This window comes from Alosa alosa, chromosome 8 (assembly GCF_017589495.1).
Source record: "Alosa alosa isolate M-15738 ecotype Scorff River chromosome 8, AALO_Geno_1.1, whole genome shotgun sequence".
Lineage (NCBI taxonomy): Eukaryota > Metazoa > Chordata > Actinopteri > Clupeiformes > Clupeidae > Alosa > Alosa alosa.
This window is the reverse complement of record NC_063196.1, coordinates 25,559,338-25,573,630: the sequence shown is the minus strand read 5'-3', so window position 1 is coordinate 25,573,630 and position 14,293 is coordinate 25,559,338. Positions and strand designations below refer to the sequence as shown.

The 14,293-nt window shown below is 45.4% G+C and overlaps 1 protein-coding gene across 4 annotated transcripts in view; it reads right to left on the bottom strand.

Moving 5' to 3' along the window:
* ryr3 (ryanodine receptor 3) overlaps positions 1-14,293 on the bottom strand; it is a 111,287-nt gene that overhangs the window by 53,748 nt on the left and 43,246 nt on the right. For all 4 annotated transcript variants that reach the window (XM_048250173.1, XM_048250175.1, XM_048250174.1 and 1 more), the window contains 12 exons: positions 14,079-14,287; positions 13,108-13,320; positions 12,475-12,635; positions 12,002-12,164; positions 11,271-11,357; positions 10,675-10,901; positions 8,053-8,869; positions 7,218-7,418; positions 6,333-6,435; positions 5,700-5,834; positions 2,239-2,512; positions 786-903 (listed from right to left, as the gene is read on the bottom strand). In XM_048250173.1, the coding sequence (XP_048106130.1) occupies positions 786-903; positions 2,239-2,512; positions 5,700-5,834; positions 6,333-6,435; positions 7,218-7,418; positions 8,053-8,869; positions 10,675-10,901; positions 11,271-11,357; positions 12,002-12,164; positions 12,475-12,635; positions 13,108-13,320; positions 14,079-14,287 (2,708 nt within the window). The remainder of the gene's footprint in view (positions 1-785; positions 904-2,238; positions 2,513-5,699; positions 5,835-6,332; positions 6,436-7,217; positions 7,419-8,052; positions 8,870-10,674; positions 10,902-11,270; positions 11,358-12,001; positions 12,165-12,474; positions 12,636-13,107; positions 13,321-14,078; positions 14,288-14,293) is intronic.

The window sequence follows — 14,293 nt, the reverse complement described above, 5'->3', positions numbered from 1 at the left end:
TGTTGGGGGGTTGCGGTCAGACATCTGCGACCCCCACCCCACCCCACCCCTCTTCCCCCACCCCCACACCCTGCAGCTGAGGAGGGCCTCCTTAAAGTGCATTCCCCAAAGCAGAAACCAGACGCTGCGGACCCTGTGGTACCCTGGGTTTCCCCCCCCGCTGGCTACTTCACGCTTGGCACAGCAAGGGGCATCAAATCGCAGCGCGCTCTCCTAGCACAGCCCAAAAAGGACAGGCGTGATTGCCCCCCACCGTCCCACCCCTCCACACACACACACTCACACACACACACACACACACACACACACACACACACACACACACACACACACACACACACACACCTCCGCCCAACCCACTCTCTCTATTGCTGTCTGACCCCCTCCACCCTCGAGCGCCTGCTAAGTTGTTAGGCCTGGGCAACATCTCCACCTGCTGAGCTTCATGTCTTAATGACAGATAGGCTTTCCATTCCGATCAGGCCCTGGCATCACTCATCTGTTTAGTTCCACGCCACAAATCAATTGGGAGCTACACCCCCGCAAGCAGCTACTGTTCTCTTGCCCCTTTTGGAAGCTATCAAACTTTTAGCACAAAGCTGTTCAGCAGTATGCACTCAAATTGTATACAACAGATAACAGATAAAACATTACGGGACAATTGTGATTTACTTCAGAGTACCTCTTGTGCCCGAAAAGTCCCAATTTGATAAGCATGCCGGTTTGTGAGACTGTAGTAGTTTTGCGGACCCTTTTCCTGTGTGTCTGACTCTGGCTTGACCTACCTGAGACTTGTCGTCTCCTCCCAGGACGTTGACCATCACTTGCATGACAGTCTCATGCATACCCAGGACTCTCATCAGGTTGGGATGTTGGTAGAACACTTTGTTGTTCATGATGTCACTATAGGGAACGCCAGACAGAAGGAATGGTGAGAGGTGTGATTATACGTCCAACAGCCGTACAAGCAAGGAGTGTTGAGAGGTTTGATTATACTTCCAACAGCCGTACAATCTACAAAATTCTATTTATTATGCAAATGTTGTGTCTGTGACCCTATGAAGTGTCCTTTTTAACGTAAAGCTGTTAATGCTTCTTAATCAACTGAACAACATGGCAGTCAGAGAAAGGAGAAAAATGAAATGGTCTCTTGCTTCACTACAAGCTTTGAGGCCAACCAACCAGCCATCCTCAAGCTGAGGGCTTTCAATCAAGGCTCAGGCTGAACAAGAGGTTTTTGAACAGTGATGGATGGATTGAGGCCACAGAGCTAGCTGGTGACTAAGAGAGAGAGCTGCACACTATATAAACCTAAAAGTATATAAAATAAAAGGTATGAGCTACACCAGGCGCGTAACTGAAGCGTTCCGTTCGCGACGCGTAAAATATATTTTAGATGAATGGTCTATTCTGTCACGTCTGGTCTATTCTGTCACGTTTAGATGAATGGTCTACACTGTCACGTCTGGTGTAGCTACTTCCATTGATTATAATGGAAGCTAATTGTTGCAGCAGACACAACGCAAACGGAACGCTTCAATTACGCACCTGGTGTAGCTCAGTCCTTACATTACAGGCTCACTGCAGACGCTAGCAGCCATTATGTTTAGCTTAATTGCTAGCAGCACCCCAACCACTCTCCCATGCCAGAGGCTGCAAGTGTAATCTGTGTACAGTAATGTCCTGCGTATTAGTCGCATTGTGTATAAACCGCAGGACAGTGTTTTATGCAAGTTAAAAAAACAAACCCATAAATTAATTAATATTTAATACCATATTAACTGTCCTCATGTATCAACATCATAGCTGAAGAAATTTTGCAAAATTAATGTATAAACCGCGGCTAATAGTTGGGACATTACGGTATATGTATGTAACATTGGAGCATCGGGGTTCTTGGAATTCCAGGAAAAGTAATGGGTCTTTTAAGAATTTATTTTTCAATGCTTTGAAATTCAGTGAATTCACTGATCATCACTAATGAGATTAAGGTTTAATGATATGAATTATATAATTGTACTCTTCTATAGAGTTTCCACATGAACTGACATATCGGAGTAAATAGCCTAAAAGAAAAAGCAATGTAAAAGGGTACACAATTTTGTATACTTGGTAGTATACTAGGTTGTGAGAGGTCATGTTGTTTGTATGTTATGTTCGTTTTGTTCCATGTTGTCAGTGAAAGTCAATGAGATCCCTGGAGGATGATGGGAGTGTGATGATGCGCTGTGGCCCTACCTGAGCCCGTCGATCATGAGCCTCTCCTCCTCCAGGCCCATGCGCACGCTGAGCAGCGAGCGGATCTGACCGAGCGACGCCAGCAGGTGGGTGGCGTCCTGCACCGAGGCGGCGCTGATGGTGTAGCTCTTCTTCATGGAGCGCAGCAGCTCGCCGATGCCGTCGTACTGCCGCCGCAGCAGGCTGAACATGGTGCGCACCAGCTGCGGGTCCTGCACCAGGCACTCCTGCGCCCACGTCACCATGGTCTGGGAGATGAGCTCCTTCAGGTTGGCTGGGGAGGCACATGCACACATTAAAATAAATGTGTTGAAAACAACACAACTTGCGTTGTTTTGTAACACATCTCTGTGTCCAGATAGGGAGAACACAGTTTGTGTTGTTCCCTTTTTGTATTTGTTACACAATATGTGTTGAAAACAACACAAATTGCGTTTTTTTTTTTAATACATCTCTGTGTCCAGATAGGGACAACAAATGCATTTTAAGAGAACAGGCTTCAGTACACAACTGTAATAAAAAATGACTAACCATGAGCCCGAAAAGGCAAGTAGCTTAGGGAACTAAAGGAAATTTCTTTAGCTACATAACCTATTTAATTCTTCAGAAAAGCGAATTTGTAATTTTGTTACAAACAATTAAATGAAACGAATGCATCTACCATTTGCCAAATATGTTGAAGGTAGACAGGCTAATTCAAAATAAAATATAATTTAGAGGCAAAACCAGTAGGCATTTTCAGACCTGATTTATTTATTCTCAATCAGAAATAGAACAGCACTGTTCTCTTTCTGCGTAGGCCTTCTCAATCCACTCGGAAGCGAAGTGCCCTTTTTGATGTTACCAAAACTATGGTCATGTCAGCAGCTTCGGCTGGCTGGTGAGTCTTTATGAGGGAATTGGAAACCATCACTCAGGCTGAAGAGAGAGAGAGAGAGAGAGAGAGAGAGAGAGAGAGAGAGAGAGAGAAAGAGAGAGAGAGAGAGAGAAGAGAAGAGAGAGAGAGAGAGAGAGAGAGAGAAGAGAAGAGAGAGAGAGAGAGAGAGAGAGAGAGAGATACAGTATGTCTGCTAAGTGCTGCGGCTGTGCCTTCCCAGCTGAGTCAGTCTTTCCCGCGACCGACAGCCCTACACGGTGTTATGACTTCATAAGGATGAATCAATACACCAGCTCGGCACTTCTGGAGGGGTAGCAAGATCATTACCATGCGCAATAGATAGATGAGGGGGGAATGGAGATGTTGCAATTTAAGCATTTAGCTGACACAAGTAAACTTATTTTTTTTCCTCACAAAAATTATTTATAGCACATTTCAAGCGTTTTAAACCAAAAGCTCCAAGTCTCCTAAAGTTTAAACAGTATTCTATACATCAACAAATCCAAATGTGAACATTTACATTCATCCATTTAGCAGACACTTCTGTCCAAAACAACTTACAAAATAACATCCAAGCTACAGTACAATGCAGAGGAGACCTTAGGCAACAATAGTGAACTACCACAATAAATACCAGGAGGAGACCATAGTACAATTAAAGGGTTTGGAAAGTGCTCAAGTTTCATTTGGACACATATGGATGGCCACTGTCCTCCAGGTCACTAAAGTCCACTCTGACCATCAGCAAGCATCTAATTGGTCCAGAATTAACGGACCGGGCATTTTGGGTTCTGTTCAGGGGTGAGCTCGGTGCCAGGATGTTGGCAGCATCTGCTGTGGTTCTGGCCAATGCCCGCTGGCCAGTGCCTACTGATGTGTTTTGCTTCCAAAAACACTGTTTGTCCCCCTAATGTCCACGGGCAGCACAGAGAAGCGGGGTCAGGGATGTGGGTTTAATATGCAGGACAGAGTGTGACGGTCAGGTGAAAAGCCTTTCCTGGGGAGAGTGATGAGACGGCCACATACCAGGAAAAAAAGCATAGAATATGCCACATGCACAGCCACCCCAGGAAGAAATTTTGCTGCTCTTATTTCTTCATTGTATGTGCCTACAGCACTACGGGGGAGTGCTTGTTGATCAAGGTAACCGCTTTTGCAACATCCATCTTTTTAGCTGGGTTTATGATTAATTCTATACATATGCAGTATATATAATTTGGTGTTCAGCTTCAGTTAAAACAAACGTATGTGTGACTTTTTTGGCGGCCGCTCAGTGATTATTTTTTTTATGGCTAATTACACTGACCTACATACTTGACAGGGGGGCTGCTGAGTCTCCAAACTCACCTCCCTCTGCATCCTAAATCTGCTGAATTATTTATACACCCCTAATGAGTCGCGGGAATTATTTTAGCATCCCTGGAAGTGTTTGCGAGTCTCCTTTTAACATACTGTACAGTCTGCCTCAGGGTGCTTGACCTTCAATCACAAGAGCGGACGTGTCTTCCAAAAGTCTAAATACTCATCCTGTAGATTGACTGGCTTTTCTCCAATAGTTTCTCCATTAAGAGTATGTTTTTTGCAGCATGAAAACGGTAGTGATAGTTGACCTTGGTTTGTGATCCCTACACATACAGCTATCAAGACTTTTCATGTGTTGTTCCACTACCAGATCAGATCAGGGGTTATCTCTATCGTCAAGAAGCTCCTAAAGACCCAACTCTTCTGAGAGCATCTCCTCTCCTAACACACCTATTAACCCAACACACCTAACATGCACTTACCTAACACACCTATTAATCCAATTCACCTATTAACCCAACATACCTAACATGCACTTACCCAACACACCTATTAACCCAATACACCTATTAACCCAATACACCTATTAACCCAACACACCTAACATGCACTTACCAAACACCTATTAACCGAATACACCTATTAACCCAACACACCTAACATGCACTTACCTAGCACACCTATTAACCCAACACACCTAACATGCACTTACCCAACACATCTATTAACCCAACACACCTAACATGCTCTTACATAACACACCTATTAACCCAATACACCTATTAACCCAACACACCTAACATGCACTTACCCAACACATCTATTAACCCAACACACCTAACATGCACTTACCCACACATCTATTAACCCAATACACCTATTAACCCAACACAACTAACATGCACTTACCCAACACACCTATTAACCCAACACACCTAACATGCACTTACCTAACACACCTATTAACCCAATAAACCTATTAACCCAACACACCTAACATGCACTTACCCAACACATCTATTCACCCAACACACCTAACATGCACTTACCCACACATCTATTAACCCAATACACCTATTAACCCAACACAACTAACATGCACTTACCCAACACACCTATTAACCCAACCCACCTAACATGCACTTACCTAACACATCTATTAACCCAACACACCTATTAACCCAACGCACCTAACATGCACTAGTACTTAAGGTTGTTTAGGTGCTATGGACCTTAGACCACACCTTGACTGGTACTTAAGGTTGTTTAGGTGCTGGCTTACTGGGAGCAGCTTGTTCCTGCTCTGTTGGTTCCTTCTCGGTTTTCTGTGGCCGGCCTTTGATTTTGTAGACGAGGGACATCAGTCGGCCTTTGATGGAGGTGTCCGGTTCCTCCTCCTCATCTTCAATTGGGATTCCTGAATGGGGACACACAAGGGAAATGTGCTTCTGAAGTCACTCACATTTGGACACTCACCTGTTAAAATGCGTGTGTGTGTGTGTGTGTGTGTGTGTGTGTGTGTGTGTGTGTGTGTGTGTGTGTGTGTGTGTGCGTGTGTGTGTGTGCGTGTATGTTTCGCAAGGCACAATCGGGCGGGCCGATATGGCTTGGACCCGTTTTGTTATGCTGAGGAGAAATGGTGATATATGATGCCAAATAATCGTATATCTTATAATAAATATAAAATAATCTTACAAAATAATGTATATTATACAGAGTTAACACATTACACAGGGACACCTTCATGTATATGGAAAAATTGTCAACATTGTGATATGATATAGAACAATGATAACAATACTGTATATGATATGTGATACAATTTGGCAATATGACAATGTATGTGTGTGTGTGTGTGTGTGTGTGTGTGTGTGTGTGTGTGTGTGTGTGTGTGTGTGTGTGGAGAGAGTCTTACCACAGTGTATTCTCAAGTCGTCATGGAAAATATGCAGCTCATCTTGAATTTCCTCAGGGCAGGGACAGTCATCCCCAAGGCTGAAGTTGAGCAGCATATTAATCTGCATGATGAGAGTTTGGAAGATACATGCAGAAACAGAAAAGAAACAATAGGATCAAATCTGATTATCATGGTCCCGATGGCCTCTCTAGACATAACATGATCCAAGCTGTCCTGAAAATCATATGTATTGTATTGTATTGTATTGTAGTAACAGCTAGCAACCTAGCATTGGTTCTGAAGAATATGGCTTGTCTTTTCGGTAAAACAGAAGAGGAGAAGATTCATTCAATTTTTTCCAAATTAATTCACCCAAAGGAGATGTGGAATCCTAAATTAAAATGAAAGCTTCCCACAATTAATAATTCAGCGAAAGAGCAGCCACGCATTTACAGGAAGTGAAACTGTCCGTTTCAAGTGAACACCACTTGAGAACATTTCTCTCTTAAAGTTCAGACAGTAAAATGTTCATCAGAGGGTACACAGTGACTTCCGTCAACTGCCACATTTTCTGTCTCTCTGTTACTAAAGCAGTTATGTTAATTCTACTTTCAGGCTTTCAGAGTTTGCCATGGCAAGACAGCATGTCTCATAGGAAAACAATACACTTCTTTTAGCTTAAAATAAAGGCTTCAAACTCATTTTGATGCCATGGAGAATAAAGTCAATAAAGTCTCTGACAAGGCCAATACGTTTTTGATGAACCATCTTAGCGCAAAATGGTGTTGAACATTGACGCCAAGGGGCATAAATATAAATTCTTCCATGGTGCTGCTTTAAAGTTCTGCCAGGGCTGCAGGGATTTGTATTCAGCTGACACCTGACCAGTGGGACTGCTGGTACCTGTTCCTGCGGAGGGGAGCGGAACTCCCGGGTCTTCTTGGCGGTGACGGCAGCAGACATGTTGAGAGCCAGCATCAGCTCGTTGTATCTGAACTTCTGGTTGTACTGCAGCTTGGACACGTAGGTGTCGGCGAAGGCCACAATAGCCTCAATGCGCTGCTTCAGCTCACAGTCACAGAAGTAGTGCAGCAGCACACACATCTGCACAAAGCATTTAGAGCAGCGTTAGCGCTACATATAAAGCCAGCAAATGATACCATGTGGGAATATTGAGAATATTGTGTACAAAACACATCGCTGGATAGCTTTGTTAAAAAAAAACACATATAAGGAGCAGAATCAACATTCTTGGAACAGCTGTATACTGTACATTGGACTGTTTGACTTCTCCAGGTCACTAATGAATTTGGCCTGATAACTCGGCAATATTACAAGTAGAAAATGTTCTTCACATTTTCCAATTCTATTCTGTTAAGACCAGACAGATTGTTTAAGTCTGTAGCCCAAGGAAAAAAGTAACCTAATAGGGAAGCTACACCAGGAGCGTAACTGAAGCGTTCCATTCACGACGCATAAAAAACATTTTAGATGAATGGTCTCACGTGCTATCACGTCTGGTGTAGCTACTTCCATTGATTTTAGTGGAAGCTAATTATTGCAGCAGACCACACGAATGGAACGCTTCAGTTACATGCCTGGTGTAGCTTCCCTTTGATTGTTACTTGTTATGGCACTTTACATGGAACTGAGTCCATTTTGCTGCACTGTCCCTCCCCTTACAGTAGGACTTTCCAACACCACTGGCTCGTCCAGGCGGAACAGAAGGAGCTCTGACCTGCAGTTTGACCGACTCAGGCAGATGCTTCTCTAGGAGGCCCCTCGTGGGCTGTTTGGCCTCCTTGGCCTCCTCCTCCCCAGCCTCCACAGCCTTCCCCTCAGTACCGGTCACCTCCTCCTTCCCCGGTCTGGCCTCCACCGCCAGCGTGCCGGACTGCTCCTCGGCCTCCTGGAAGACGTTGGGCTCGATGAGGAGCAGGACGAGGCGCACCTCGTCGCTGGTCAGCGCGCCCATGATGAGCAGCGTGCTGATGAGCTTGATGATGGGCACAAACTGGTACTCCACGCTGCCCCCTACAGGGTCGCGGATGTGCACGCCGCCGCCATGCACGGCCTCGGTCAGCATGGAGATGGCCTTGGCCTTGAGCTTGGCCAGCGGGATCTGTGGGCTGTACAGGTGCTGCTCGCGCTTGGTGCTGATGAAGCAGGGCGGCGAGAAGGTCAGTCCAGGCGCCAGCGTGGTGCTCAGGCCCACACCGGGCAGCGTGTGGCTCTTGGACTCATCGCGGAAGAGACGGATGCTGCGCGTTTCCGTGGTGACCGGGATGATGTATTCGTCCTTCATCATTAGGCGTGCCTCCTTGGCCCTGTCCAGGTGGATGCTGATAAGCACGTCGTAGAAGCCCTCACGCAGCTGCCCGGTCAGGTATTGGTTGTCGATGGTGTAGAGGAGCTGTGATTGGTCCAGATGGCTGCAGAGGGCGTGGGCCACCCGTGTGTTGCCCAGGGCGCACAGGGCGCAGTAGAGCTTCAGAGTGTGGTAGTGGAACTGGCGTAGAGTCTTGTTCTCCGACAGCTCCATGATATCAACACACCTGAACCACAAGAGAGCAATTCCATAGTAAACTGTAACATTCCAGAACATGCCACCTCAACAACTCAACTCATATGATGCTTCATCAGCACCAGTCTTGAACTGACACTCAGCTGTTTAAAAACAGCACTCACTGATGCACTTATTCTTACTGTACTCTACCGTTTTTAAACTGTCCTAAAATTGTTGAGAGAATTGCTTTAAAACTTAAACTGTTTACCATGTTGTTAGTCGCTTTGGTTAAAAATGAGTCAGCCAAGTGTAATGTAATGTAATGATAAATGGCAAGAATTCCAAGAACATAGATCAGTGACAAGCCTGGCTAAGTTGAGACAGAGAAAATGGTAAACCTCCTAATAGAAGAGCCCAATGGTTTCATTCTCCTTGTGAAACAGAGCCATGGGGTTCTTTCTATTACTTGGTTTACCATCTACTTCTGAGGTAATTTAGCTTCTCACTAATATAATATAATCTATGTTCTTAGAATACCCCCAAGGAGAACCATAACAACATAATAAACCCTAACATACTATAAAAGTAGCTACATATTCAATCAGAACTCCTTCGAGAAAGATGTATTACCTTCTACATTAAACTGACAGTCAATATTGTACTGTATGTTTAAATAATATAATAAACAAACAAGTAGGTATAGGTATTTTAAAATAATTGTTCCCAAGACAGTAATCAGGGTGCTTGAGTACACAGATTAATGGTGCAGCATATTGTATTCATAAAGAAAATGAGGTTTGTGTCACCCATACAAATGTATGTGAAGGGATTCTGTGTGTGTGTGTATGTGTGTGTGTGTAAGTATATGTGTGTGTGTAAGTGAGTGTGTGTGTGTGTGTGTGTGTGTGTGTGTGTGTGTGTGTGTGTGTGTGTGTGTGTGTGTACATAGCCCTTGGGAGCACTAAACTCTGCTGAAATACAATCATGTATGCCATCACTGTCCTGTGGGACAATCTGCTGGCTCAGGTCTCTGAGTGAGAATCAGCGAGTGTGAAATCACCGGGACGCCTCCCTCCCCACTGATCAGATCAGACGAACCCACACAGACAGAAGGCTGCCGTCCCGTCGTTCCGCCGGGCAGAGAGACTGACCTTTTTTTTTCTTTTTTTTTGTCGCGTAAACGCGTGAACCCACTTAAATTAAAGGCTTTTTAACTATAAAAAGCAGTGTGCCTTTGGAATCTTTTGGTCAAACCAACTCTTTTAAGACAACAAGTATTCCCTTGAAACCAAAGAGCACCTGCTTTCGAGAGATATCACTGACGAGGCACTTCCGACAACCAACCTTCCCCCTCCACATCCGTTCAGCTCAGTCTCTGCGACTCTGAGAATATTTTTTAAGTCCCTTTTAAAGACCCACCTCTTTTCACTTGCCTTTGGCTAGTGTCTCCCTTTATGCCCCAGTGTTTAGTTTTAAAGGTTCTTTTTCTGCATTTCTTAATTTATTTTAACTGTAGCCCTTTTTGTTTTTGTGCCTTCCTGTATTTATTTATTGCACTTTATTGTGAAGCACTTTGGTGAGGCTAAGCCGTCTGTAAACGCGCTATATAAGTGAAATTGACATTGACATTGACATTTGGCATTTGAAGAGAGACTGACCTGTTTTGGTGTTTGAAGAGAGACTGACCTGTTTTGGTGTTTGAAGAGAGACTGACCTGTTTTGGTATTTGAAGAGAGACTGACCTGTTCTCGTGTTTGAAGAGAGACTGACCTGTTTTGGTATTTGAAGAGAGACTGACCTGTTCTCGTGTTTGAAGAGAGACTGACCTGTTCTCGTATTTAAAGAGAGACTGACCTGTTCTCCTCGGGGATGTGCACGGCCAGCATCTGCAGCGGTTCCAGGCACTGCACCACCCAGCCGTGCCGCTCGCTGACCCGCGCCGTCTCCACCGACAGGAAGGTGTTGGGCATGCGGCTCCACAGCACGGAGACGATGGTCTGCACGTCCAGCCGCGGCGGGCACTGGGGCACCGGGTTCCTGTGCAAGCTCTTGAAGATGGCCGACGACAAGGGCATGGCATCCTGCAGCAGTGTGTGGAAGTTGGCTCACAGTTAATAGGTACTAGCATGACCTGTGTGTTAATGGAACACGCCAACTTTTTGGGGAAATAAGCTTATTTGTAGTCTACCCCAGTGTTTCTCTGCGTACAACAACCCAACCAGACACCGTCAGCCTAGCTTAGCATAATACACTGGAAGTGGGTTACACCAGTTAGCCTATAGCTCCCTATTGGCGTTGTTGCAGTGTTCCTTTAACTTGACTAATAAAAACCCAGCATCTCTATCATGTGTTTGATTACAGAACATTACATTGATGAGATACAGTAAGTACACACAGTACAGGTTCAGATCATTCTGTGAAAAAAAATAGAGATAAAATCCAAAACCTACCTGGATCTTTGCAAACTCAAACTGGAGCAAATTAGGGCTTGTTGGCAGAATGAATGCTGCAGGAAACAGCTTGGTGTTGGGCTCCACCTGGTTGAGGGACAGAGCAGAGAGTCCCATCAGTGCACTCACTCTCATACCGCCCTCTGTAGATATCCCCAGATGCTTAGTCACAGACTTTAATTTAAACTACACCGCCCTGTGCAAAGTACAGTAATGTTGCACATGGGGGGGGTTTGGGTGCTGGATGGATGGTGGGTGGCAGTGCGTCAGGATTAATGTAAATCCAGTCTGCTTTCAGACGGGAAATAGATTGCGAGTTGTCTCCTGTGACAGTGTGAGCCCCTTCGTCTGGCACTGCATCAACGTCAGCCATCAAGGAGAGGCAGCAGCGCGTGGGGCTCATTAGTGCATAGCTGCCCAGGCAGCTCCTGGACCTGCACGGCTTCTCTTCTGGGCTGAGTTTGTAGACTTTCAGCTGAGAGATCAGCCTGGTTTCATCCATTACTGCATATTGCCTTTTAATGGAGCCGATTACAGCACCGTCTTGTCAGAATATTATGGGATGTCTAGACGGCAAGCTCCATGTGGGTTTGAACACTCCGTTTTGACATTACTATTGGCTCTAATTCTGAGACAATTGGTATTCAGAGACCAAATCACAAAGTTGTGACTGTGGAGAATTTTCTTTGGCAAGCATCTGATTGGAGAGGGTTAAGTTGCAGCACACCTACCTGGTAAGTGGTGGGCAACTGCTTGCCATTGGCAGTGAATGAGACGAGACCAGAGGCCAGGTCTATGAAGCAGCCGATCTCAAGGTCAACATTGGAGTGGGATGAGGACGAGCCGAGCCCGATGTCCCTTCCACACACCATGTAGCAGTTACTCCTCCTCAAACTGACAACAGACAAGCCCATAAGGAAGCACAGTTTAAAATGGGACGCAAGACAGCAGGTAAAACAAAGAAGATGAGTTAAAGGTTTCTTGATTTTATTTATTCATTTATTTTCATAAGACAGATGGAGGCTTGCTGTTGTTGTTTTGTTAGTATTGCCTCACATTTACTTTGATAGCATTTGCTCAGGTGCAGGACAGAAAAACACACCTGCTGTTCCTACTAGAGTCCAAAGCTACTTGCTAACTCGCCAGTTTCAGACAAAAACTCACTACCGCAACATTACATTTTAATCATGTCTTTTAAACTCACCTCTCGTGGACACGACCTCGTTCGTCTCCAAGGGTTACGGTGACGGTGCGGATCTTGCTGAGGCTGAAATTCTTGCTGTAGTAGTGGTAGTCAGGGGTAACCCAGCCCACCCACACAGAAGTGGGATCCTGACCAGCAAACACTCTCACAGAGTAATAGTACTGGGGGAAGAACAGGATATTCATGGTACATCACTTCCTGTGATTCAGTATCCCTGTTCATATAGCACACAGGAGAGGGAGTAGCCACTTTTAAAGCAGCACTATTTGCCATTTTTTGATGTATGCTGTTGTCATGCATCTAGTTTTTGTATCATCTTAAAATTCATTTTGATGGTATATGATCTTGTGAAGGACAGATCAACACATCTCATTACAATCACCCATCCAGGATATCCACTATGCACTTTTGTGTTCTAGGGATGGAGCACACAGCAAAAATGAAAGAAAACCAAGCACAACACTGCTGACTATATTGGCAAAAGACACCTGATAACATTTTAGCAATCTTCTAGCACTGCCAATAAGACTACAATGCCTAAATGCAATCTTCTAGCAGTGCCAATAAGACTACAATGCCTAATTGTATGGATGTGAATATGGTTTCATATTGGGAATATATATATTTCTTTACCTTTGTGATGCTCCCATAATCAATCTTGCCACCGTCTTTCTTGGGCGCTTCGGTTACCTCCATACCTTCGTTCTTTCTTGGCCCTGGGTAGAGCTCGACGGGCATGCTCAGTCGACAGTACACCATGTCCTTGTTGCTGGCCTGTGTGCCGTAGGTCTTATGGGACACCTTTAGGCACGGGGGTGTGTCCACAGTACCATCGATCCTGGTCACCTAAAACAGAAGGGCCATACAACACATGGTCTGACATTCAGTGGTCGCATAGAGTAGTTGTAGTAGTGTGCACATCCCCATTGGTGAGGTGCAGGGCAAATGGAACTAGAAAAGGATGAAATGCTTAACCCGACTCTCGCCAGATGAATTTTGTTCCGCTCATCGATCTGGGATCGCTCCATTGGAGAGGTGTTTCAGAAGGTTGGGCCTTATTAAAAAATCCTTGCATATGATTGGATAAGCCACTTGTCCGTCATCTTTATTGACGTGCTACTTCAACCACTCACATCGAAGCCAACCTGTGACGCTGAAAATAGTCTCACAGTCGCTTCTCCGCTACGTCACATCTATGAAACTCCCGCCCTGCGTCCTGATTGGCTCTACCATAAAATATGGTGCCGAAATCACTCCCAACGGAAGCGATCCCAGATGGATGTGAGTGGAGCTAGGCGGAGATAGGCGCAACGAAATTCATCTGGCGAGAGTCAGGTTGTGAAATGCCCGCACTCTGCTAAAAACTCCCATAAGCCCTGAGGAAGACCCAGCCGGGTCAAAACGTTGCAGCACATAATAAAAAGTGTTTCACCCATGTGGTACCATGTGCCCTGTGTTTCGCCCATGTGGTGCCATGTGCCCTGTGTTTCACCCATGTGGTGCCATGTGTCCTGTGTTTCACCCATGTGGTGCCATGTGTCATGTGTTTTGCCCATGTGGTGCCATGTGTCATGTGTTTTGCCCATGTCTGTTGGAGGCCTCACCTCAATGTGTGGGTGATCCGCTGGCACGTTGACGAAGGTGGGCAGGCGTTTGCTAAACCACATGGTGACCTCGCGGTTCATGTTGACGGCGAAGGGCTCAAATCCCTCCTGGAGGCCATACATGGTGTAGTACTTAAAGCTGCTGGCGTCCTTACCCAAGTTCATGCGTCCGATCTGGGAGAGTCCCAGGCTACACACTGGGATGAAGCCTGGAG